Raw genomic sequence first — 26,477 nt, 5'->3', positions numbered from 1 at the left:
TACCGAAGTACATGATATTACAGTACAAGTTCTCATATGTCCTGAGTCTTAATTGACCTTAGAAGGTTAGGGCCAAAATGTTGGCATTCCTTGTAGCCCTCCTTTTTCTCTAATTTTGGTCTGCAAACTTACGTTGTTAACCATCCAGAAGACTGTGTTTGTTTTATAGAAGGTCCAAAGTGTTTGGCTATATTTAGCAGAGGGATATTTCCTTTTTTCTTATTTTTATTCTTTTTTTTTTTTTTTTTTTTTTTTTGGCGGAACCGGGAATTGAACTCAGACCCTTGCGCTTGCCAGGGAAGCACTTATTCCACTGAGCCATCTCTCCGGCCCCTTTTTTCTTATTTTTAAATAACAGATTTTTCCTTTTGTTTTGCTCATGCTGTGATGGTGCTACTTTTGGGACACTTTCTGAATATTCAGATACTCTTTATCCTCAAGCCCTCCTACCCCAACCACTTTTATGTGTGATTTCAGCTCCTAAAGGCTAGCTGATTTGGGGGTTTTCTAAGATACTTCAGTCTCTATTATTTCACTGAGCCCCTTCAACTGTTAACTACTACATATAAAGATACCATGAAAAGTCTTATTTATTAGTTACTGGAGAAAGTTTATTATAGTGATTTGTTTGTCTTTAGTGGTACCAGAAGACTGGGTGTGGTGGTATATACCTGTGGTCTCAGTGTTTAGGAGGCTGAGGCAGGAGGGTTGTCACAAGTTGGAGGCTAGCATGGCCTACATAATGAGTTCAAGACCACTCTGAGCTACATAGTAAGACCCTGCCTCGTCCCCTTCCCCTTAAAAAACTACCACTGAGATACATTTCTATCCTTTTATTTTTTATTTTAAGATAGGGTCTCACTAAATTTCCCAGATGAGCCTCAAACTTACATCCCTGCCTCAACCTCCCAAGAGCTGATTTAACAGGTATGTGCCACTGTGCCTATCTAATATAGATTTGAGCATATAGTACTTTTTTTTTTTTTGGTACCAGGGATTGAACTCAGGACCTTACACTTACCAGGCAGGTGCTTATGCCTCTGAGCTGTCTCCCCAGCCTGAGCATATAGTACTTTTAAAAAAATTCTTGCCTTGTGCAATAAGGAGAACATGTAAGGCCTGCATTTTGTCCACAGTAATTATACGATATATTGTATTTTAACTTTGAATATGTACTGTTATCCTTTTGTTTTTCCTAGCTGGAGTCGAGATGGCCATAAGCTCGTGAGTGCTTCCACTGATAACATAGTATCACAATGGGATGTTCTATCAGGAGACTGTGACCAGAGGTTTCGATTCCCTTCACCCATCTTAAAAGTCCAATATCATCCACGAGATCAGTATGTTTCCACTGTTCATTTCTGTTATTCATTAAGGGTGGGGTCTAACTCTAAATGGATTAGCTCTGGGATCATGACAACTTTAATGTTTTAAGTGGCAAACATTACACATTTCTAAGATCTACATAAAATAACCTTTCTAGGTTGGCTATACTGCATACATTTTCAAGGAGATTGTTAACTGTATTTATATATAATATACATATATGTTGTATATTATAACTCTTTGCTTAACTATATGTAATGGTTAAAAACTGGCCAAATTAAGATTTTGAAAATGAGCAAAGATGGCAGTAAGTATGATGATTGGGCCTTGACTTGGGCTGTTCCTTCCTTAATTTTTTGGATTTCTTTCATATAAGTAAATGGTTCATTATTAAAGCTACATTTAAGAAAAATAGTCATTTACCATTCCATTACCCAGACATAGCTGTTTCATTTCTCTGGGATCTCCCGTAGTCAACTTCTCTGTAAGTATAAAACTTCTTATATAGTGCCTCATAGCTCAGTCCATGTTAGATATATTTCAGTATGTATTTTTTACATAGCTATAGCCAGTTATTTTTTATTTTTATTTCATATTTTGCTAGTGAAATTATATATTCATGCATATTTTCAGTGATCACATTTTATTTTGTCAAGATAGGATCCCCATAATTTTACTCAGTCTTTTCCCTGTCATTGGGCAAGATTTCAGATTTGCTTATTGGAAGGGTTGCTGTGGGTAGTGGACAGAGATCAGGGATCAGCCTGCTGATACCAAAGCAATAGACAATGTGCTGTTCATATTTTTAAACAGGAACAAGGTTCTCGTGTGTCCCATGAAATCTGCTCCTGTCATGTTGACCCTTTCAGATTCCAAACATGTTGTTCTGCCGGTAGACGATGACTCTGATTTGAACGTGGTGGCATCTTTTGATAGGCGAGGGGAATATATCTATACAGGAAATGCAAAAGGCAAGGTAAGCCAAGGAACCTGGAAGTTGATAAAGTGAGGACCAAGCATGTCATGCGTTGGCTCATTCTGTATGTGAACTTGAATGTCTCTGGAAGTTTCTGTTATTCCTGGTCTAAGCATGGCTCCCACGTATTGCAAATTTAGCTTATTTTTCTTTCATGCCTCAATTCTGATTTCTCTTCTTTGAATTTAGAGTGGGCAGAGATCTGACATAGAAATGGATAGAAAGACCTTAAGTAAATACTAGTAATGAAGGGTCATTACTGTATTAATTTTTTTTTTTTTTCCGGAGCCAGGGATTAAACACAGGCCCTTGTGCATGCCATGGAAGCACTTATTCTACTTAGCCATCTCCCTGCCCCCTGTATTAATTAACTAACATTAGAAGTCATATTACTAACTGGAACACTTGTGACAAAAATGTCTTGATATATAGTTGCATGCAACATTGTGCAATTCAGTCTGGCTTACCCTATAGTACCAAGCATTTGTCATTTTTCTTTTTTCTTTCCTGTTAAACTTCTCCCTTTGCCTTTTGGAATGTTTGGAAAGTATAGACCTTTCTCCCTAGGTTGCATTACTATTTTTTCTGTGGAGTATGAGGGTGCTTAGGTGAGTTTTAGGGCTCTTTGCATGCTTAGTGTTTATAATCCCATTAGCCACCTTGATTTTGTTCTTTTGTTTTTGTTTTTTTTTTATTGTTGTTCTTTTGTTTTTGATTAGCACATATGGGCTAGTATAATTTCACAGCTGTTTCCTTTATTTATGTATTCTCTTTGTAATACTGGAGATTGAACTCTGGGCCTTGCACTGTCAGGCAGACCCTGCCTGCTACTAGCCATATCCCCAGCCCTCTTGGTTGTTTTAGAAAGTGGCAATTAGTCAGGCATGCTGACTTATACCTGTAATCCAAGCACTCAGTAGGCTCAGGCAGGAGGATTGCTGTGAGTTCCAAGGCCAGCCTGAACTACACAGCAAAACCCTGTCTGGAAAAAAAATAATAATGGGCAATTTTTAAAAAAATGAATAAAATGAAATTTACCATTTTAAGCATTTTTAAATGTAAAGTTCAGTGCTGTTAAGTTCATTCAAGCCTCACCACCATTCTCTTCAGAATTCCTTGCATCTTGCAAAGCTGAAACACTGTGCCCATTAAACAGTAAATTTCCCAGTCCCTGGCAACCACCATTTCACTTTGTTTCTATGACTTTGATGGCTCCATGTACCTCTTGTAAGTGGACTCACCTTATTTTTCCATTTGCACCTGGCTTTTTTTCATAATATAATGACCTCAAGGTTCATTCATGTTGTAGTATATCAAAATTTCTCTCCTTTTCAAAATTCAATAATATGTAGGCATATGCCAGATGTTCTTGAACTGTCCATCTGTTGATGAATACTTGGGTTGCTATCACTACTTGACTATTGTGAATAATATGAAGTATCATATTTTAAGAATAGATTGTGAAGACCACTCCCTCTGCTCCCTAGTGCTAGGATTTGAACCCTGGGGTCTGTCTCCATTACAGCACAGGATTCACACTGAGCTACATCTCCCGGCCTTTTGTATTTGTTTTTATTTTAAGATGGAGACTTGCTAAATTTCCCACGCTGGACTTGAACTTCTGATCCTCCTGGGTCTGCATCCCAGAGTACTAGTATTATAGGTGTGAGCAGTTGCCCAACTAAGATTGTAGTTTATTTGAAAAAGCAAAAAACAGTTTCATTAATAAGGTTGAGTTTGAGTACATTGAAATAGCAATGTTTGCATTTTTACTTAGTTTCTGCTCAGTTTCAGAGAAGCTAGATCTAATTACAGTTAGTTATCAGAATATTTACTTTTTTTCTTTTTTTATAAACTTTAGATTTTGGTCCTAAAAACAGATTCTCAGGATCTTGTTGCTTCCTTCAGAGTAACAACTGGAACAAGCAATACCACGGCCATTAAGTCAATTGAGTTTGCCCGGAAGGGGAGGTGAGTGAGACCTTGTCTTTTTAGGGATAATTTTAAAAGGAGAAGAATGTAAAACTGCATTGAAATGTACAGTTTTTATGTATCTTATACTTTTAAAATTTATTGAAGTTGCAAGAAACTCTTCATATTTATTTCTTGGGCGTACAAAATTATTGAACCAGTAGTCACGTTTTCCTTATTTGAACACTATCTTCTTTACTGAAAAGGTATTCAAGTGGTCAGTGCTTAGATCCAAAATGCTTGGCACATTGTAAGCATTGGGTAAAGGTTAAATATTTTATTTTACTTTTCATAGTGGTGCTGAGGGTTGTACTCCGGATCTCTTCATACCAGACAAGTATTTTACTCCTGAGTTACACCCAGGGGTCTAAATATGTTTATGAGCAGAACTTATAAAATTGACTCAGTAATTAAATGTACATTTGCATAAAATCTATTTACCCTTTTAATTTCAGATGTTATTCTGATAAATTTGGTTATCTCATTAGAAGTAGAAGTATCAGCAAAAACAAAAAGGAAAAGGTTGTCAAAAGAGTTGTGTTCTGTTTAGGAATGTCTATATGTATGTGCCTAGAGGATGTTCATGTTCAGAGTGCTCTCAGGGCTGTGTGTAGGGGTGGGTGGTGTTAGGGATAGAACCAACTGCCTCATGCATGCTAGGTAAGCACTCTACTCTTAGATAGTCTCAGCCCCTCAGTGTGCTCTTTTTTTAAAATTAATTAATTAATTAATTTATTTTGTGTGTGTGTGGCCAGTTCAGCCCACCAGGAGCGGGGCTGGCTGGCATATGGTGCTGGGGATTGAACCAAGGTCCCTGTGCTTTATGCTTAGCTTAGCTTGTTCTAAGTAGGTGCTTTAGACCACTGAGCCACCATCTCACCAGCCCCTCAGTGTGCTCTTGAATTAGGAAAAGGGCAGTACAGTCTAAAGATTCTGCTGCCATTACAGTAAAAAGAAAAATGAGATTTTAAAATGACATATTTAGATTATTAACTCATAAACTGACCAGCAAAATGAAGTATTTATATGCATGTAACATAACCTTCTAAATTGAGCAAGCTGGCTTCACTTAAGAGGCCTTGGGTTTTAGTTAAATACTGACAGTTTGAACAATTTGAGTATAAGGATACACAGGAAGAATATATTCTCACTTGACTTGGTTTTGGAGGTGCCAGGATGTGAAAGCATTCTAATCTTAGCTCTTTTCTCAGGCTCTCCGCAGTTAATTAGTTGTTTGTATTACTGCCCTTGGGAAGATGTTGACAAGAACAGATTCTTGATCTCTGTTGCTTTCTTTTTCTTTTCTTTCTTTTTTTTTTTTTTTTTTTTTTTGTAGTTGCTTTTTAATTAATACAGCGGATCGAATAATCCGAGTTTATGATGGCAGAGAAATCTTAACCTGTGGTAGAGATGGAGAGCCTGAACCCATGCAGAAACTGCAGGACTTGGTGAATAGGTACGCATCACAGCCCAGAAGGGTGAGGGGTGGTTCTTCAATGAGATTCAAGTTCCATTTCTCCTTGGGGACTTTTTTTCTCCTTTAGGACCCCATGGAAGAAATGTTGCTTCTCTGGGGATGGGGAATACATTGTGGCAGGCTCCGCCCGGCAGCATGCCCTGTATATATGGGAGAAGAGCATTGGCAACCTGGTGAAGATTCTCCATGGAACGCGAGGGGAGCTGCTCCTGGATGTAGCAGTGAGTCGAGCAGGCCTTGCTGCCGTTACTCACACAGGCTAGGCCATCTTGAATCTGTTAAAACTCACTCAAATTTCCTTTCCTTCATTCAAATTTAGTGGCATCCTGTTCGACCCATCATAGCATCCATTTCTAGTGGAGTAGTATCTATCTGGGCACAAAATCAAGTAGTAAGTATTTTTCTGGTTCACTTGCCTTGAAACTGCCCCTTTTTGTCAAAGAACCTGACATATAGTAAGCTAAAAACTACCTTAGTTACTTTCTTTGCATACGAATGTGGTAGCCTAAATAAATAGGTTCAGTGTGTCTAGTGTTACTTTATTTTGATGGGATGATCTTGGTCCTAAGTAGTTTTTGTTGCTGTTTTCATGGAGGAAGGCTAGTATATTTCTGTTACTTGAACTATATTTTTTCTTTGCTTTTATCTTCAGGTCAGTTTTTGTTTTACATTTGATTTTACTTTTAAGCTATATTTATAATCAGACTAACATAGTCACACAATTTAATGTAGATTAGCTGTTTACAGAGGAATTTCTGTTTGCAAATAAAGTTGATTGACAATAAAAAATTTTAGTATTTTTGCCTCAGAATTATATCTTAAAAGATTAAAGCAAGTCATTATTTATTAGAGGCTACAGTTAACAACTTGAAGTGTTTAAATAGGAACTACCTTAAGTAAGTAAAACCTATATAGATAACTAGTTTTTATCTGTGAATCTAAGTTATTAACTCTTTCACTTATGTCATTGTATTTAGGATTAGATTATTGCTTTCTTTAAATAGTGTGTTTTGTTTGTGGTATAGGAAAATTGGAGTGCATTTGCACCAGATTTCAAAGAGTTGGATGAAAATGTTGAATATGAGGAAAGGGAATCAGAGTTTGATATTGAAGATGAAGATAAGAGTGAGCCTGAGCAGACAGGTAATGTTTCCCAATTGCAGATGGGATTTCAGAAAGAAAAATGATTGCTTTACTTAATATTTTAAATTTATGGTGTAAATTTATTTCAGAGTTTAGGATAATGTGTTTTTCTTTAAGTATACATAAGTTTCACAGTGCTTGAGGAGTCTTAACTCAGGGTTCAAGGCATTTCTCTAGTACTTGCTAATCAACTACAGGTAGCTAAATGAGGCTTTATGGATAGCACCCAGCAACAGTTTGTTGCTGCCCTCAGATGTACCAAGTGCTGCTGTGTCACGTGTTCTGTCACCCCCTTGTCAGTGAGAAAAAGGCCAAGAGCATGGGCTCTGGAGTCTGTTTTGGGCAAAATACTTAACCTTAATGTATAAATCTGCATTGGATAGAGGTAATAATAGTGCCTATTTTTTGGAGCTTTTGGAAATAAAATCATAGAAAGCACTTAGTGTATTTTTGTATCGTAGTAAGCATCCTAATGTTATTTTCTGTTATGATAGAAGTCCGTGATAATTGTGTTTTAGGGGTTTTTTGGGTACTGGGAATTGGACTCACTACCTCACATTTGCCAGGCAGGTGCTATGCCCCTGAGATGTATCCCCAGCAACCATTGTTATTTTTATCTTCTGAACTTGTAGATAGGACCCCTTTGAAAATGAAGAGTTGATTTTTATCTTCTTGACGTCTAACGTGAAGCTTTACATGCAGATGGGATTTGTGTGAGTGCTTTAGAATGCCCAGCTGGCACTGTAACTAATGCCACAGATCTGCTGCTGCTGCACCATTTCATGGTGCAGGAATCAGGGAATCAAGATTAAGGTTAATTCTGTTCAGTTTGAAAGTGCTGGTACTTACTTCTGAGTATTAGGTAATCTGCATGCCTTGCATGTTTCAGGAACAACTCTGAGGGTGCAAAATGTTGTGGATTGTTTTGGCATTCTGGGATCATGCTCTGTGAGCCTTCCTAGACTTTCACATAAACTATTCCCCATTCCTACCTCCCATGTTCATTGCACATACTTTTATTTAGCACTTACTGTGTTAAATTGAAATTGTCCACTTACGTCTGTTTACCCAGAGCTTTTCTTGATTGAAAAGCCCCTCTCAACTTCCATGGTCATCACTATTCCCCTAGCATATGGATGAAATTGAGCTCTTACTTGTTAAATATTAAACTTGCTTTTCTTCTTCTGTATTTCCTGCATTTCAGTTTGTAAATCATTACGCTACATGAAAAAGTAGTTTTCATTTCTTTTCAGACCTGTCCTGTGTTTCTGTCCTTTAGGGGCTGATGCTGCTGAAGATGAGGAAGTCGATGTCACCAGTGTGGACCCCATTGCTGCCTTCTGTAGCAGGTGAGCAGCCTGGAGGGCTGGGATGTGCCTCCTGTCTCTAGTGGGTACTGCTCAGCTCCCTGACTGTTCCTACAGTCCCATCTGCTTGTTAGCTGAAATAGTGATCACTTTGCTGTATAAAAGGAATAATTTAGGAGGCCAGGGAGATGCCTCAGTAGAATAAGCACAGGCCTGAGTTTAATCCTGGTTCTGCAAAAAAAGAATGATTTAGTCTTTCTTCTTTAGTCCTACTTTCCCTTCCCTTCTCATTGATACAGAATTTAAGAAATAGAAATAATTCATTTATTGACTTTTTTTATTTTTATTTTTTGGTGGTACTAGGGATCGAACTCAGGACCTTGTGCTTGCCAGGCAAGCACTTATTCCACTGAGCTATCTCTCCAGCCCAGGGCTGACAGTTATTGATTTCTGATTTCCTTTTATTAATCTTCACTTTCTTAAAGTTAAAGGTCTATACCTGGTATGTAAGCTTAATAGAGGTGTTAGCGGAAGGGCTCATGGTTTAAGCAACTGTCTCCTCTTTTTTCCAATCCCTTTTCTGATCCTGTTCCACATAGTGATGAAGAGCTGGAAGATTCAAAGGCTCTGTTGTATTTACCCATTGCCCCTGAGGTAGAAGACCCAGAAGAAAATCCTTATGGCCCCCCGCCAGATGCAGTCCAAACCTCCTTGATGGACGAAGGAGCTAGTTCTGAGAAGAAGAGGCAGTCTTCAGCAGATGGGTCCCAACCACCTAAGAAGAAACCCAAAACAACCAATATAGAGCTTCAAGGAGTACCAAATGACGGTGAGAGCTACCTCTTCTGATGACTGGCAGGCACCACTTCTTCTTTTCCAGCATTTTTTTTTTTTTTTTGGCGGAACCAGGGATTGAACTCAGACTTTTCCGCTTGCCAGGAAGTGCTTATTCAATTGAGCCATCTCCCAGGCCCCTCCAGCATTTCTTAATTTACTATTTGGGTGATTTTTACCCTATAGTAAACAAATCTTTCTGATAGTGCTTGACAGCTTTGTTATGATTCCATCCATGTTCACTTTTCTGTTAAATTGAGGAAATTGTACTCTTTAATACCTTACCTAAGATAACACACTTTGTCTTCTGACACATAGCTCATAATTTTTGTCCCATAGAAGGTTTTAACTGCAGCCCAATTAATGATGTATCTCCCTGATGCTTGTATGTCTGCTCTGTCCCAAGCACTGTTGAGAGGTTTATATACATTACTGACCTCTACATATGCCCTGAAAGTTGTCTTATTATTTCTGCTTCACAAAGGAGATAAGTTAGGTCAAAGTTATGTGTTACGAGGTTGTGCAATTTGCCCAAGACCTCTTGCACAGGAGTTCCAAAGCCTTCTGCTCCCTCATGCCTCTGGGTGCTTACATGCACTTGCAAGTGTGTTTGTGTGGCACCTTGGTTTGATGTAGGCTCTTTTCACTTTAAAGTTGTTTCTTGGTATGAGCCATATAGGCTATTTATGCCTCTCTGTCACTCAGCTATCATATGATGGCCTCTCATACAGTTTTTAAAGTAATACATAGGCAGACTTCTCTGCTTGTATTAGTGGACCTGGGACACAGACGCAGTCTGCTTTGCTTAGAGATCTGTGGGGTGCTGGCACTGTTGTGACCTCCTTCTGATGTCTCTCTCTCTCTCTCTGTCCTTCCGCAGAAGTGCATCCATTACTGGGTGTGAAGGGGGATGGCAAATCCAAGAAGAAGCAAGCAGGCCGGCCTAAAGGATCAAAAGGTAAAGAGAAAGATTCTCCATTTAAACCGAAACTCTACAAAGGGGACAGAGGTTTACCTCTGGAAGGATCAACGAAGGGTAAAGTGCAGGCGGAACTCAGCCAGCCTTTGACAGGTAAGGACACATTGGGAGCGCTGTCTGGCTTGCTTTGTGGCCTTGCTTTGTGCAGTCCCTGACCTCCTTTAATAGCAGCATTTTTTCCTTCCCTCTTTTTTCTCTGCAGCAGGTAATCTCTGTATTTTAAGCTGCTAAAGGCAGGCTAAACCAGAATTGGCTTAATTTAGTGACTCTTAACCTTATGTTCATAAATAGATTTCAGAGGGCCCACATTCCCTTGATATCGTTTGCAAAATATGCTAATATTTTTCTGAGGAAGATGCCCATAGCTTTCAAAAGATTCCTGTTGGGTAATTTGTGACCTTAAGAAAATCAGAACCCCAGGTTTAAAACCATTTTTTCCTCTGTATTTGCTCTAGGTTTTTTGTTGGTAGGGTTTTTATTGTTGTTGGTGGTAGTGGGCTTTGCTTCAAATCCAAGTACCATAGGCAGAAACAGCTTACTTTATATAACTCCTGATTATTGAACTGTAGCATCTGTTCTCTTTCCATATTATCCAAAACCTTTAAGGGGTAGTTTTCTCTCTCCCAGTGGTCTAAAAGAGAGAATGAAATTGTTAGTAATACCAACATGTTAAAAAAAAAAAAAAAAAAAAGCGTTTGGGTTTTTCCTCTCAGTATCTGGAAGCAGTTACCAAACAGACAGAAATTATACTGTCTGTGTAGCGTCTTATCAGCTCGATATCTGAAAACGTCATATTTGGATTTGCTCACTTTTACATATTGGGAGATAGAGAACTAATTCAGTTTCCCATCCTATACTTGTGAACCTGGGGTAAATGGTCTTCTGTTTAGAAGGCATTACCACTTCTAATAAAACATGGTTAGAATTTGGAAGCTTTTTGGTTTCATATATAAATGTTGCTTTAACTAATACAGCAACCCAGTATTTTGCTTCTGACTGAGCAGATTGCAGGCAGGATTCATAAAACATCAGTGGTTATAGTCAAGCTTTTTTCTTTTTTGCCTTAAGGTTTTTTTATTTAGAAACAAATATCAATGAGACAGTTTCAAACTGATTAATAGGACAGTCCAAGTTTTAATCTAATTGTGTTAATTCAAATGTTATAAACATTAATGTAAGACAGCTCCTTGTTTAATTTATATTTTATGTCAGTTATTTACTGTCTATGAATATGAATTTTTTCTACAGAAAAGCTCAAAACAGACTCAGGTTATTATTATTTTGAATATTCTGCCCTGAAGCTGGCTATATTTACTATAGTTTTTCATAGCCCAACACTACTCACTGAACTCTGTATTTTTGCCCTGTATTTATGGTACTTCACTGATAATCAGTTACCACTTGCATATTCAGCCCTCCTTAGGCTCTGTGTACTGTAGGACAGTCCAGAACAGTTATACGGGCCTTGCCCTTAGCAGATCGATGATTGACTAGACTTAAGTAGAGACGACCCTGCCATGGCCCCTTCATATGCAAGCTGATGACATGCAGAAGAAACACAATTTAGAAGTCAAATAGATCTCCCTGGCTCAAAGAGCTCATGGCTTATAGGGTGATTTTAAATGTTGCTTAATATATTCATTTAAAACCCTTTAGAACATGTAATCTCCTATCTATAATTAATCTTGTGCTTTTCAATTAAAAAATGTGGTAATTTTTAAAAACTTTTCTGACCAGCTGGTGCGTCATGTGGTGCCGGGGATCAAACTGCCATCCATGTGCTTGCCTAAGCAGGTACTTTAGACTGCTGAACTGTCTTGCCAGCCCCATTTTTTAAAACTTTTAAACTCATGTTTTACTCAGTAATACAATGACTTTATCTTTGAATTGTAGTTGAGATGGTCACTAACAGTAATTCAGTGTCTAAATGAGAATCAAAATAAAAATGTTGGAAAGTTTACTTGGCCCCAAAGAAATGGCCTATGTATTCCCTAAAATTCTTTGCTACTAAGAAGGTATGTTGGTATTATTAGCTTAGCAATAGGGGAAGGGTTTTTCAATAAAAATTTATTATTTTAAAGAGAATAAAAAATAGTAAAAAAAAAAATTAGCAGTGATACAGAGGACCAGCCACATAGCTCAGCGGACTAAAGCGCTGCTTAGGCAGAACACAGTGGCGAGGGCTCAATGCCCATCACCACCAGTCATGCCGGCCTTGACCCTGAGGCACTCTGATATGATGACTGAGACTAGGTGTGGTGGCACGTGCCTATAACTCCAGTGCTTGGGAAGCTGAAAACAGGAGGATCACTACAAGTCCAATCTGTGTAGTGAGACCCTATAGACCCTGCACTAAGTACATTAAAAAAAAAAAAAGATAGAGAATTTCACTAAACAAAATGATAGGAATTCAACAGTGGTTAAATTGCATATTGTCTTCAAATTAGTTGTTCAGATTACTAGATATAAGCATGCAATATTGGTCAAAAAACTGAAATGAAGCATACATTTAAGCATTAACTGTTCATATTGAAAGAAAAATGAAAATTTAAACTATGTGGGATGCATATTTTAGTATTTGTATAAGTCAGGATTTTTAAAGCCCCTTATAGTAAAAGTAGACACAACTGTCAATAGCCCATTAGACTGTCCACACTCACTTTGTTGACAAGGTTAAATGATGTACCAACTTCACTAAAAGCCAGAGCTAGTGTGCTAGAATAGCCAGGCGCTTCAGACTGGACTCCTGTTTTCTAATTACTTTTCTTAGGACTGAACTAGGTCAACCTTAAGTGGAAGCAACCATCTGAACAGTTTTGTGGGTACAGACAAGAGGAGCCTTTCCCATGACCAGAGTGATGAGACACTTAGTAACACAGAGGCATAGCAGCTGCTTAGGTAGCTGTAGACATGTGGCCAGTTCCTCATGACTGCGCAAATTACGTACTTCCTATGTGATCTGTCCTTTTTCTTATTTTCCCCTTCTTTCTCTAGTCTTCCTTTCCTGACATTTTCCTGACTAGAACTCTCAAGAACAGAGATAGCCACACTGAACCTCAGAACACTGAGGAATGGGAATGTTTAAAACAAAAAGAACAGCAACAGCAGCTTAAGGCATGGGTCCAGTCTACTGACTGGCCATAGTGTAGTTTGGAACTTCGTGAAGGCTTCAAGTTTGAGAGTGGTGACACTGCCTGTCACAGACGACTCCATCAGAAGCCCCAGGTTCAGGACAAGCAAGCCTATCTTTTGTGTGGAATTCCTTGGGTGAGGAGGGCTCCATCCAGCACTGTCTGTCTTGGAGGTCACCCAAGAGGAAAAGGCTGACTAGCACCTGCTGCTGATTAGCACACAGTTGTCCAAGGCTCTGAGGGACAACCTGGCATTTGGATCTCCTGTTCTTCAACACATTGGAGATTTTCCATTAAAAGCAGGATGTAGTCATAGTTTTTCCACCAAATAATAAGAAATGAAACTTGACTCAGAATGTCTAGAGCTCACCCCCTTCAACAATTAATTCATTCTGAGTAGTATATTGTAGATTTGTTTTGTGGACTTCCCTGTAGACTGGACAACTTTGGCATTATAGTCTAATTGTTTGAAAGCAGGATTATAGTTATAGGTAGGCTGTGTTATTACTGAAGCTGGGTGAATGACAGTTGTGTGTTAATGTTTGCAACTGGCCAATTACAGCAAAAGCCATTCCGTAAACTTGGTTTATCCTTAACAAAGCTGCCATAATCTCTTGTGTGTTGTGACTGAGATTGATTATGCATGCCTAGAGAAAAATAGAAGACAAATAGACTACCATATAAGTAATCTGCATATATGGGAAAATCTTTCCTATCAAAGAACTCCTCAGGGGCTGGGGAGATGGCTCAGTAGAATAAGCGCTTTCCTGGCAAGCGCAAGGACCTGAGTTCAGTCCCCAGTTCAGCAAAAAAAAAAAAAAAGAAGAAGAAGAGCTCCTCAGCCCCAGAGGAGCTTGTCATACATAGCCTAAAGGCCCCATGGGATGGTGGGCATGAAGGGGTCAGTGTGAACCTTGGCCTAGGGATGATGAAGGATGAAGCAAGCAGAGCTGCCATGTCTGGCCACAAATATGTGCTGTGCAGATTTGCCTTCCTTGCACTGTTTGCACAACTACCTGGTGTTGGCCACTTCCCAAGGGCTCTGAACTACCTACATGGTACCTACTAGACCCATGATTGTTTTAAGTGCTTGGCAGTGAGTGAGGTCCGTCTGTCCTTCCTTCTTTCCTTCCTAAACAGCTCCTGAAGACTAATTTATGAATTCCTGCTGAAATGAAACAGTTGAGTATTCTTTCTTATTCAATATGACTATATTAGCTGTCCAAGATAAAGTATGGAAGTCATGATCCAGTGTTTCCTTAGGGCCTAAGGGCAAACCTCAAATGGGTCACTGTTGGGAGGTACCAAAGATAGCTGTCATTTTAAACTAAAGTTCTTAATACTGTGTCACTGAAATTTTTCTTTATGTTGCAACTAAATAACATGGTTTCTTGGGGTAGTTGCAGGTCTTCTATATTGCTGTTTTTGTTTACTACCTTACTTATAGCTTGCTATCATTTTAGTGTGTTGGTTTTAATGTGCTCAGTGTACAGTATGTTCGTGTGTGTACATGTGTGTGTGTCCATTCACATGAGGATGAATTGCTCAGATAAGGTTCTCGGTAGTCATCTTGAATGCTGATTAGTAAAGCTCTTGATTTATGGTCAAACCACTTCTAAGCTGGCTGTGGTGGCACCTGCCTGTAGTCCCAGCAGTTGGGAGACTGAGGCAGAAGGATGGTGAGTTTGGACTATGTAAAGGTAAAAGCCTGGGCTGTGTAATGGTGAGACCCCCGTCTCAGAAAATAAAATAAAAACAAATAACTGAACTATTTTTTCCCATCAGGATTTAGGCTCAAAATTGCAATGTTGTATTCATTTTTTAGGTGTTAAAATTAAATTGGTCAGAATACCTGTAGAAACAATGAGACCAATGGCTTCAGTGTATTCTTTTAATTGAAGATTTTCTTTTTTAAAATCAAATCAAGAAATCTTGGGGCGGGGGAAATGGCTTAGTGGAATGAGCACTTCCCTGGCAAGCGTAAGGGCCTGAGTTCAATCCCCGGTTCCACCAAAAAAAAGAAAAAAAAAAAAAAAAAAAAAAGAAATCTGTTGTTTTCTGTTGGGTGTTGTTTTAGTCAGGGTTTTACTAGAGGAACAGATACAATACAAGGAACAGATATAACACAAGATGTACAAATGTACAAGAAATTATAAGATTGGCTTATGATGGTCTGCTGCAGAGTGGGATGAGGAAGCATACAGAGGGCGTCTGCCCACCCGAGACTGAAGGATTCAGTCCAAGGTCTGAAGCTCACTGCCATGTTTTGTGCAAGTCTTGATCAGTCAGCAGATAGGTCTGTGGTGAGAGGTGAAGAATCCAAGCCCAAGCCGGAGGCCAAAAAATCTTCATTGGAAACCAGGAGAAGTTTAAGCTGATGTGAATGAAGACTGAAGTTCACGAGGGAGTAGAACTCGAATCCCTCCTCAACTCCTTTATATACTCTTTTTGTGCTGAGTCACTCTGGGCAGGCCCTCCATGCCCCATAGCCCAGGGTGTGGAACTACCCAGGCAAGTCAGCCAAGTTGACACAATGTATGGCCCGCTACAGGCATGATCTGAAAAACAGATTCCAGGTGTGATTTTTTAAATTTTTTTTTTCTTTTTTAAAAATTGTATTTAGTTAGTATAGGGTCTCACTATACAGACCAGACTCGTAGTGATCCTGTTTTCGGCCACCTGAGCACTGGGATTACAGGTACACACCACCATGCCCAGTCTCAGTCACCTCAGCATGCCCTGGGGGCGGGGCCGGCACAGCAGGCTGTGAATGTAATTTTTTTCAACTTTGCTGAACTATAAAAAGTTCAAATTTGATTTTTACCAAAGTAGTGTTTGGTAGTTTGTATCTTACCCAAATTTTAGACTGTTCTCAGGAAAATGTGAATATATTTTTATTGCCCATTCTATTTGTAATGAAATTTTTTTATTTTTATTTTTTTGTATTTTAGAGAAGGGTCTACAGGATATTCAGGGTCTCACTACTAGATGGGACTCATAGTGATCCACTTGTCTACAGCCTGTGGATTACAGGCACATGCCACCACACCCAGTCTCAATTGCTATCTCAGCACGGCAGGGTGGGGGGCATGGTAGGCCCGGGGATTGAGCCCCTGGCCCCTGTGCCTGCTTGCAGGTGCTTTAATCCGCTGAGCTATTTGGCTGGCCCTTGTAGTGAAACTTTAAAAAAATCAGATTCAAAGCAATTTTGTGAGGAGGTAGTTTTCTTTAATAACTTGAACAATTATTTTGTCACCCTTTTATGTTGAAGCAGCATGTTATTCTTCATTCCAGATGACATCTAGCAGGATATTCCTCACTTCGTTCTCTTTTTACACTTCCTAGTTAATATTCCACAACAGCTCACTTAAGGATGTCCCTCAGAGGTTGAACAGCTTCTATGGAATAACCAGGGAAGTGGTTATTTGATTCTGTTATTTAGGGTTTTATTTATGGATCAGTTGTTGGTATATAGAAAGGTAGGCAGTGACTTTCATTAATATTTCACCTTCATCGGGATTCTAGAATGAAAGGCATTTAAGAAATTTAGAAGGGGTTTCTTGCTCAGTTAATCATTTAGGACTAGCATAATATATGAAAAGGCTTGGCACCCTATAATTTCATTCCTTTTGTTTGTTGCACTTTTTAGATTAAGCATTTTTAGTTTACACCTTAAAGAATAGTTAAAAGTTTAGCAAATGTGTCACCATTTTGTAACACCTCTCTCCCCTAACCTTAGGGGCAGATCTGAGAGTAGTATTGTGGTGAGGATTGGGACTTGGATTATTTGTTGAAGTGGAAATTAGAGTTGGTTAGAACTTCTACTTAAAAGGAGGAATTTTTTGGCTGTTTATGTTTGTGTTATATCTCCCAGATCTGTCTGCATTTCTGTTCTTAGCAGTCACTGGTCCAAGGTGATGTTAAAAGAAATCTTCTTTTGTTTGATCTCTTAGCAGGAGGAGCAATCTCAGAACTGTTATGAAGGCCTGAAGCTCTTCGTTCTTTCCCATCATGCCATCGGGTAGTCTCTGGACAATGTGGTCAGTCATTTGAGATTGACTTTAATTTAAAACAAAGCCCTCTGCCTCCCACCCGGGAGGTAGGAGTGAATTTTATGGTTGAATGAAGAAGTGAATTATGGAAGAAATGCATATGTCCCTGATCTTCCCTGTCAAGCATAAGTCCAAATAGGCTCTCAGGAATGAGGATTTGTAAAGACATCAAATAGAAGATTTGACTCATTTATACTTTAACACTTGGTTGTGTTGCTAGAGAAAAGATACTTGTGTTTTGCTCATCCAACTCTTGCACCCAGCGTCATTTTGACATGTTACTTCCTATCGCCTGTTTGCCTTCTCTCTTTGATGCATGTCCTCAAATGACTTGTTCTAATCTCAGATTTTGCTGCCAGTGTCCTAGGAAAACTTGTGTTGCATATTCTCTTTCTTTGATTTTTAAACTTACCCTCTCCCAGACAGCTCCTGTATTCCCATGCTATATACAAAAGTGGGCAAAAAAAGTACTTGAAAGATTTCAAATATACAGAGAAAGAAGATAAGAAGGCCCCTCTTCATGTCATACTGCATTTTGCTTAACAAGCTGGACTGTAAGAGATTTGAGTGTTTCCTTGCATTGCATGTTTTCTTCCAATTTTGATTCAGTCCCATTAATCATGGTTTTTGAAGATAACTAGTTTTATCCAACTGTAGCAAAAAATCATCAGCAGTTTTTATTACTTTGCCTGTGCTGACTTCTAGAGTTGGAGACAAACCAAGGTGTTTCTCAGTGTATTTCTTTTTCATTGAACTGGGGGAACTTGTAGGACAAAAATACCCCCACAATCAAAGCAGGAACAACATAGTTTGAATCAAAGATGAAGGTAAAATTTTTATCATTGCCTGTGGAGACCTATCCCCATCAGTCATTACAGCTTTCTGTCCTATGTCCATGCTCTTTTGTCTTACTGTATTTTCAGTCACTTCCTTTCTGTGAAAGGTTACTTATCTTTTATCTTTTTTTTTTTTTTTTTTTTTTTTTTTTTTTTTTTTTTGCTTTTCTTTAAATAAATTGAAGCAGATTGGATGGATGTGCACATTAGGTATTTCAAGTATTCTGAAAATCCAGAGCAGGAAACCAGCTGTGGAAAAGGCAGCTTCTCTGGGTAGTTTTTAGCTGATCAAAAGTGCTTATCTTGGGTCATCATTTTCTCAGTATTTTCAAAAGGGAGTTTTAATGCTGTGCTTGCTGTGAAATCTGTAGTTGGTGGATGCTCCTTAGGTAGCCAAACATGTTGATTGCTTTTTTTATTGTAGGCTAGAAATCACAGTAGAACACATCAGTAAGAGCCTTTTTGTCCCAGTCCATCTTCCATCACACACACACACACACACACACACACACACACACACAGACAGAGAGAGAATTTGGAGAAAGAGCTTTTCCAGCATCAGTTGCATAACTTTCTCCATTTTTAGTTGCCATTGCTATTTCCCTAAGCAGTCATTTGGTGCACTTCATGTGCTTTAGAGCAGTGGCTAAGGTGGATAGATGGCTCCCTAGGTGTGTTTCTGTTTTGCAGACATGATTCCTACTCCATCTTTCCACACTGCACACCACAGTTGTGCAGCTGTGATGCATGGGGTTTCTTTCTGACTGCTGTGTGGGAAGTTGGTTTCTCCTCTGTACATTGGAATGTTCATGCTGTGCTCAGCTCCTCGACTGGCTACTGAGAAAATCAGCATAAGCCTTGTCAGATTGTCTCTGGCAGCAGCTTCTAATAGTTATTTATGCTCTGGGGTTATTTTTTCTGCTCCTAAAACCTTCTGTCCACTTCATTTCTTAATTTGTGTATTATATGTATATTCTTTTTTTTTTTTTTTTCAACCTTTCTCATTTCCCCAGCCGCCATTTTGTTTTTTTAAATGTTCTGTAGTTTTATACAAGATGAGACTTGGCCTTGGGAATTTCTTGCTGAAGCTTTAATGCTTTGTAAATAAAATCGGATGTTTATTAAAAGAACAGGTGTAGATGTTTGTTTGTAAACACTGATTACTTCTGGAGCTCACCAGCCATGAAAAATGCAGCTTGTTGGATTGACCTTAGATCTTTCTTTCTGGGAATACAGAGCTAGAAGGGATGGGGGCAGTCAGCTGTCTAGATTTCTGCCTCTAGACAGGATTATAAATAAATGATTTGAATCAGAAGTTGGTGTTGGGTTGGCAAGATAGCTTAGCAGACTAAGTACCTGCACAGGACTAAGGTTCGATCCCCAGTCTTGCATGCAGCGCTGGCCCCACCCCCAGGCAGACTGAGCCGGCAGCCGAGTCAATGTGGTGGCACATGCCTGTAATCCCAGCTCTGGAGAGGCTGAAAACAGCAGGATCACTACAAGTCTGAGCTGTGTAGTGAGATCCTGGAATGATCTCTTCAGATTCTTCAATACAAATTTATGTAATTAAAGAGACTCTAGTGCTGGGCATTCTAGAAGTTATAAAAATGTCTGTCAGTAGGACCTTTCATTTAAAACAGCAAAGACTAGTCTTTTTCTCCCCTAGATTAAATTAGCTTTAATACTCATTGTCTCCTAAAAATTAAGGTGCTTCACAAAGTCTATTGGTTTGATTTTAACCAATGCCAAAAAGGAGTGTCTGTTTACTAATTCTGTGTCATGTGACTTAGAACCCATCTTTGACATCACAGCTGTTTCATAGTAACCTCACTGACATAAATAAGCAGATGGGTTTCTGTGTTCTGTAGGGTAGAGGGTTCAGGCTGAGTCCTCCCACCCAGCAGGTGCCTTTGGCCTTCTTGAGAAAGAATGTCTACAACAGGAGATGCACTGCCTCTGATGTAGCCTCTTGCTAATCGGAACGGGTGTCTTGGCCCTTGTGTTGGTCAGTTTTCACTGCTTTTTAAAATTCCTTACACACAGTGATGCTTTTGAAGTGTTTTCATGTGCACTGTATCACTTAATGTTCAAGGTGACTGTCCTAAAAGATGCAAGGAGGAAATAGAAAACCAGGAAGTCACTTGCCTTCTAGTCTAGAATTAATCATTTTTATAGAAGGCTTAGGAACATTACCAGTTAAGGTATTGAATTTGATTGAAGTTACACTCTGGTTTTGTTTTTTAGATTACAGTGTTTTTCTTATTTGGTCATTTAACTTGGGATTTTGAAGCCCTCATTTAGATCTCACAATTTGGATGGAAGGGAAAAAGGTGAGGAAGCATGTACCTTCACCTTACTTTTGGGCTAATGTGGAAATTCAGTTCCAATTTTGAAGTTTTTTCATCTTTGTCTTCTCAAGAGGTAACTTTAAATTCATTAAGAGGCTATGAAAAGCCTGTAAATAGTAAATCAATAATGGATTCTTTTTGCTTTCTGCCTTTTGTTTTTTCTGCCTTGGAGCCTTACCTGTGAATAAGAGCTAGAACTTCCTTGGGAAGAAGAACTTAAGTGTACTTGGTAGCATTATTTTATTGACGGTGCTTCTCTCAATATTGAAGGAGGTAAGCCTGGATACCGGAGGACTGACCTGGAATACTGGAGGGGGCTGGCCACGGTGCTGGAGTGCCCATCAGCCAGGAGGACCTCAGCCATGAGCTGGATCGTTGGGAGCCTGGTGTTTTCTGTCTACCTACCTTTGGCCACAACTTCACCTAAAACACTGGCCATCCCTAAGGAGCTGCAAAAAGCTGTAGGGAAAGTTATTGTCAATGCCACAAGCTGTACTGTTACCTGTGGCCTTGGCTATAAGGAGGAAACTGTCTGTGAGGTAGGCCCCGATGGGGTGAGGAGAAAGTGTATGTCCCAGCGCTTGGAGTGTCTGACCAATTGGATCTGTGGAATGCTCCATTTCACTGTTCTCGTCGGAGAAGAGTTTGAGCTTAGCTGTCTCAGCTCAGACATCTTAGAGGTTGGGAAGGAAGCATTCCGCTTCACCTGGAGACTTGCTCGGGGTATCATCTCGACAAATGATGAAGTCTTCAGACCCTTCCGAGCCAACTCCCATCTGGTGAAATTCAGACCTGCTCAGGAGTATGACTCTGGGACATATCGTTGTGATGTGCAGCTGCTCAAAAACTTGAGACTGGTCAAGAGGCTCTACTTTGGGCTGAGGGTACTTCCTCCGAAGCTGGTGAACCTGAATTTCCAGCAGTCCCTTACTGAGGAGCAGAAGTTAGTAGAGGAGGGCTTGGAAGTTAATCTGGACAACTATTCCAAGCCTCACCGCCCCAAGTGGCAAAAGAAGGTGGCGTCAGCGTTGGGCATAGGAATTATAGGTGGAGTGATGGGTGGCATGGTGGTGAGCACCACCCTCTGCAGGGTGCTGAGGGAGACCTACAGCAGCGACAGGCTCAAGGGTGTGAAATCCTTGGGATTCCTGAGGTACCAGTGGCCCAGGAAGCCAAGCTAGCTTCTTAGGGAGTGTTCTGGCTGGCTAATAGTGGGTTGGTCAAAAGACTGCATGAGGGTGAGGGAGGAACAGCTTCTTGGTAGCCCTGGCACTAGCCTCCAGCTTCCTGTTGTCCTGGATGGAGATCTCTTCCTGATTTCCCTGCTGCTGGGTGCTCCAGCATTGCCCCAGCTCCTGGAAAGAGAGCTAGCCTCCAAGCTTACATTCATCTCCTGCCCTTTAAAACTTGTGTCCTCCCACTTCTCTTTCCCTCTTCTGGGCAGTGCATTCAATGTAGGAGGGTGTAATGATAGCTTTTCTAGCGAGAACGCATTTTTCCCTCTTCAATAAAAATAACACACAATAGCTATATAGAAACCTAACCTTTTCCCTTTCTTGCTCTTTATCTTAAAATTTCTTGTATTGGTTTACGTTGGCCTATAACCAGTCTGGCTTTTATTTTCCTTGAGTTTCTTAGACTAGAGATTGGGCAGATTGTCTGCTCTGTGTGGGGCATGTGCCTGTATGTGACAGAGGCTGTTACAGTGACACCTAACTCAGGTATGTAATAGCCAGTCACTGAATGTGAATGGTTTGCCCTGCCTCTCCTCCCCAGGTGTATTCCTTGTTAAATTGAATTTCCTGGTGAAACACAAGATCCTTCACCCGATCGTGAAACAGCCCACTGGCTTGCTCCTGCCTCTTTGCTTTTCACCCTTTCAGTGCTTGGAGAGGTCCTTGTGCATTGGCTTCTTACAGAAGCCAGAGCCCCCAGGGAGCACTAGTTCCTTCACTTCTCTGAGGGCAGTCCGGTCTTAAGACCCTTGGTGGCCGACCATTCAGATTGTGTTTGCAATAGTTGGCTCATGGAACCACAGGGGAGAGTTCTTGGCCACTGGCAGTGCTGTTCTGCCGCGGAGTAGCAGTGTCTCCCCTCACCTGTACAGCTCAGGAGTGATAGCAGAAGCCAAAGACCAGCAGTCCTGTTCTCCAGCTCTTGTGTCCAAATCACCTGGGTGACTTGTTGAAAAACAGATGCCTGAGCCCCAACCCTGTTTCACTGTGGGTAAAGGGATTCTGTTGTTTACTTTTAACTTTAAAATTTTTCAAATCCAGAAAGAAATTGAAAGGTCTGACGACCACCCATAGACTCACTGCTTAGATTCCTTTGTATTTGTTCAATTATCTTTCTAAATACATACTGATTTTACTGTACCATTGAAAGTTGTCACATACATTGTGATCTTTTATTCTTTTTTTTTCCAGTGCCAGGGGTTGAACTGAAGGCCTTTTGTACTAAGTGAAATCCTCAGACCTTTTTATTTACTTTTTGTTGTTGGTTGATTTTGAGACAAGGTCTCCTAAGTTTCGCAGGCTGGGCTTGAACTTGGACTCCTGACTCAGCCTCCTGTCACATACGTATATCCTAATGAGAATGTTCTACATGACAGTACCTAAAAGGTGAGCAGTTCTCAATCTTACATAGAGCTTATATCTAGCTTCCCCAGTTTTCAAACTTTTATTTTCAAACTTTTAAAGCTTGTCACTTACGTGAGTGGCACATGCCTACAATCCCAGCACTCAGGAGGTTGAGGCAGAAAGAGTTACTAGTTCAAGACCAGCCAGGTTCCAAAGTGGGCACAAGGCCAGGCTGAACTGCCTAGCGAGACCATGTCTCAAAAACCGGAAAAAAATAAAAAAGCTTACTACAGCACCCCAGAGCCTTCACACTAAGCTAAATTCCCAGTGCCATTTTTCATTGATTGATTGACAAGCTAAATAGGTGCATTGCCTAGGCTGGGCTTAAACTTGTGATCCTCTTGCTTCAGCTTCCCTGAGTGCTGGGACTACAGGTGTGTATCACCCTGTCAAGCTTGATTTAATTTTGATCCAAAATGGAAAAAAGGTCCATATGTTGCCTTCACCTTTTTTTTGGTACTAGGGATTGAACACAGGACCTTGTGCTTGCCAGGCAGATGCTTATTCCACTGATCTATTTCCCCAGCCTTTTATTTTTAACAGACAGACAGACCATTTACATTATGTTTACTTCTCCCAACGTTGGTTGAAGTTCTTGAACTTTTATTCAAGATGTGAAGGCTTTGAACAGGCAATAGAACAAAAGACCTCCAGATATGTTAGTAAAGAAACAAAGTCCAGCTCAATTCATGGAGTTCTGTGCATATACTCTGCTTCTGCGAAGCTGACTGGACTAGAGTTTGGGTTACACAGTGCTGGTATTTCCAACATGCCCTCTGGTTGCCAGGTGCAAGGATGACCCTGCCCTGTCAGGGCCCCTTCTCATGCTGAACATGTCATGGGCAGGACACTCAGGATTGCATGGAGACTCCACTCACCTCCATTTTCCTTTCTCAGAAATCCTGTGGGTCCCAGCCTGGAGCCCCCTCCACTTTGCACTGAAAACATCAAGTCCAGGACTGCCTGAGTTCATGCCTGCGCATGTTTCACCTGGTGCAGAAGCCTGATGAATGGTGGTGTGTGTGACAATGTTGAGGCTGGGAACTGAGCAGTAATTTCAGGGCTTTGGAAGCAGAGGCAGGAGACAGTCTCACCAACCGGGGGTCATTGGTCTCTCTGTGGGGAGACCACCTTCCTCTGGGACCATTAAGTCAGCACCTCACATGTCTTAAAAATCAGGGAACCTTGAAGCAGTTCTGACTCAAGAATTGTTTGCTACCACTGCATTAGGTAGATCCTGCCCGGTCTAGCAGAATGGATGCTGTGCCCCGTGACCTGCCTGGTCGGCTGGCCTAGTGAACCCCCCACCCCAGGATAAGTGTAGCAATATGGAGTATGCTGTAACTTCCTGAGGGGGCCACGTGAAGGGGGAAAGCATTAGGTAGAGGGTCACAGAGCAGCATGAGGAGCAGCCCTGTGGCACGGGTTAGAAAACAGCTGCTGGCAGCCACCTTGGTGGGTTGAGAAACCATCTTTATTTAAGAACTGCCTGCTACCAGAGTCAATAAATAGCTACCATTACAAGAAGTACAAGAGCAAGCTTGGGGGCCAGTGGGGTGGCTCCCTTTGAACAGAATCCTTCACACCATGGTCCAGCAAAAGCCTAGCATTTGCTATGCCCTGAGCTCTGCAGGTCCCAGCATGCACAATGAATTGGCATCAGGGGCTGTGACAGGATGTATCCATCCCATCTAAGGGCACAAAATGTCTTAGGCCTCTGGGGCTCTGGGCGGAGCCAGCTGTCCCTTTTTGTTCCTTTTTGGTTGTCCCTTATGCCCTGCCTTCCCAAAGCTTATGTGAAAGTCCATGGGCCACCCCACGCCACCAGATGCCTGTCGGAGGCCCTTCGAGAAATGCCCTTCACTTTCACCCATGTTTAGTCTGAGGAAGGTCAATAGCACCACGACCTGTGCCAGTGATGCCGGTGACACAGGTGTAAGGATACTGCTGTCCCCTCTGACACACAGGAATCCCACTGGCAGTCTCAGTTTGACAGAGGAAAGAGATGAGGGAAATCAAACATCCTCAGCCACCTTGTGGGCTCTGCCCTGAGTGCAGGTGGATGGCTCTGGAGGCTGCCCAGGGGCAGTGCCCACTGGGGAAGGCACTGGGTGGGAACCACAATCCCTGGGGTGAGCCTTCCCCCTTTATGGCTTCCTCAAAGCTGCAGGGACCACAGCAGATGGCCTTTGCAAAATCTCCAGTGTTCAGCTCTTGATTCTAAGAATCTTAGCTCTGGAAGAAAGAACTTCAGGCCTCTCCCACCCCCTCACGTCACAACTTCATGTGGCCTAGACCCCTCAATCAAGCTCAAAAATTCCTAAAGTTCCCTAGATTCCAGGGTCTCACTGCAGAAGCTTTCCCTGATATCTAATTCCAGTCTCTCCTGTTGTTACTTTATCAGATAAGGAAGAAGATAGCCCCACCCGTCCCAATGGCCTGCCACTTAACTGATACCATCTGTGTTAGACCTGCCCTGAATGAAAGTAGGACATTGAAGGCCTGGAGAATCCTGGAGAGAGCTGCCTTGCCCTAACCCAATAGCCAAGCCTGAAGCCAGCCCCAGTATGTGCCCCTGAACAAACACTGTCTGTTCGCTGGTTGTCCCATCTTCCAGGCACTCACTGGCCACTAAGCTGTCGAGCAGAATACTTGTTTGTGGTTGGCTCCCTTGTCACCTCTGGGCTTGGTATGGAGAATCTGGAACTGAGTTATGACTCTGGAGACGGGGACTGAACCCCCCTGAGCTCCCTCAGCCCACCTCAACAGAGAAGACAAATTAGCTGACCCTCAGGCAGGAAGGAACTAAGAAGCTGCATAGTCTGGTCCACTCTTCCAAGCAGACACATGTCCAAGCCACCCAGGTAAGAGGGTTTTGCAAGCACATATCCTCAGGTCAGCTGCTATCTTATCAAACCTGTCTGGAGTCCCAGGCTGCAGGATCATTGCCTTTAGTATAGTTCTACATCCCAAACAAATTCTACCTGTACCAAGGTCAGTTTCCTGGTTAAATATGTCCCCTAGGTCTCCCAGCAGATCTGCCTTCCTCTTCCTCACGGGCCTCATTAGGAGGAAGTATTTGTGTTTCTTCAAGCAAGCACTGTTCCTGTGCCAGGCCAGATCGTCCTGCAGTCCGGCAACTAGACACCTGCCCCCTGTTCCCTGCCAAAGCTGAGGAGTGAGGAGAAAATAGACAAAGCTTAGAAGCTTGCTTGCTTTCACTGTCCCCTTTCCGATAGACAGTTGGACACAGGTCAGATCCCAGCCAGCAGGGGACAGAGAACTGCTGGGCCATCTGGAGTCTCTGCAAGGGAGAATGGCCAGGAGCTGAGCCCCTGCGCCCTCGTGTGTAGGGGGAACAGGTGAGGGGGCCCAGGGTGGGTGGGCTTGGGAGGAGAGGAGGGGTGTGAGCTTACATTTTTACAAAATCGTAGCAGGTGAACATCAACATAAACCTG

At 41.3% G+C, this 26,477-nt stretch overlaps 2 protein-coding genes across 7 annotated transcripts in view; both read left to right on the top strand.

The window, feature by feature from the left end:
• Rbbp5 (RB binding protein 5, histone lysine methyltransferase complex subunit) overlaps nt 1-19,156 on the top strand; it is a 34,220-nt gene extending 15,064 nt beyond the window's left edge. Inside the window, exons 4-15 of one of the 6 annotated variants that reach the window (XM_023701190.1) lie at nt 1,200-1,340; nt 2,140-2,302; nt 4,164-4,273; nt 5,610-5,729; nt 5,818-5,971; nt 6,070-6,141; nt 6,776-6,893; nt 8,173-8,242; nt 8,800-9,029; nt 9,915-10,106; nt 11,751-11,807; nt 17,098-19,156. In XM_023701190.1, coding sequence (XP_023556958.1) covers nt 1,200-1,340; nt 2,140-2,302; nt 4,164-4,273; nt 5,610-5,729; nt 5,818-5,971; nt 6,070-6,141; nt 6,776-6,893; nt 8,173-8,242; nt 8,800-9,029; nt 9,915-10,106; nt 11,751-11,803 — 1,423 coding nt within the window. In that variant the 3' untranslated portion in view covers nt 11,804-11,807; nt 17,098-19,156. The remainder of the gene's footprint in view (nt 1-1,199; nt 1,341-2,139; nt 2,303-4,163; nt 4,274-5,609; nt 5,730-5,817; nt 5,972-6,069; nt 6,142-6,775; nt 6,894-8,172; nt 8,243-8,799; nt 9,030-9,914; nt 10,107-11,750; nt 11,808-17,097) is intronic. The other 5 variants (XM_023701192.1, XM_023701191.1, XM_004641113.2 and 2 more) reach the window with 5 other exon arrangements.
• Nucleotides 17,156-21,651, top strand: Tmem81 (transmembrane protein 81). Its single transcript, XM_012516886.2, has 2 exons — nt 17,156-17,165; nt 20,651-21,651. Exons 1-2 carry the CDS (start codon nt 17,156-17,158, stop codon nt 21,559-21,561), a joined length of 921 nt encoding a protein of 306 aa, XP_012372340.2. The 3' UTR covers nt 21,562-21,651.
• Nucleotides 21,652-26,477: the final 4,826 nt, after the last annotated feature.

This window comes from Octodon degus, unplaced genomic scaffold (assembly GCF_000260255.1).
Source record: "Octodon degus isolate 3935 unplaced genomic scaffold, OctDeg1.0 scaffold00131, whole genome shotgun sequence".
Classification (NCBI taxonomy): domain Eukaryota; kingdom Metazoa; phylum Chordata; class Mammalia; order Rodentia; family Octodontidae; genus Octodon; species Octodon degus.
The sequence above is the reverse complement of the archived record's forward strand: the minus strand, read 5'-3'. Positions and strand labels throughout refer to the sequence as shown.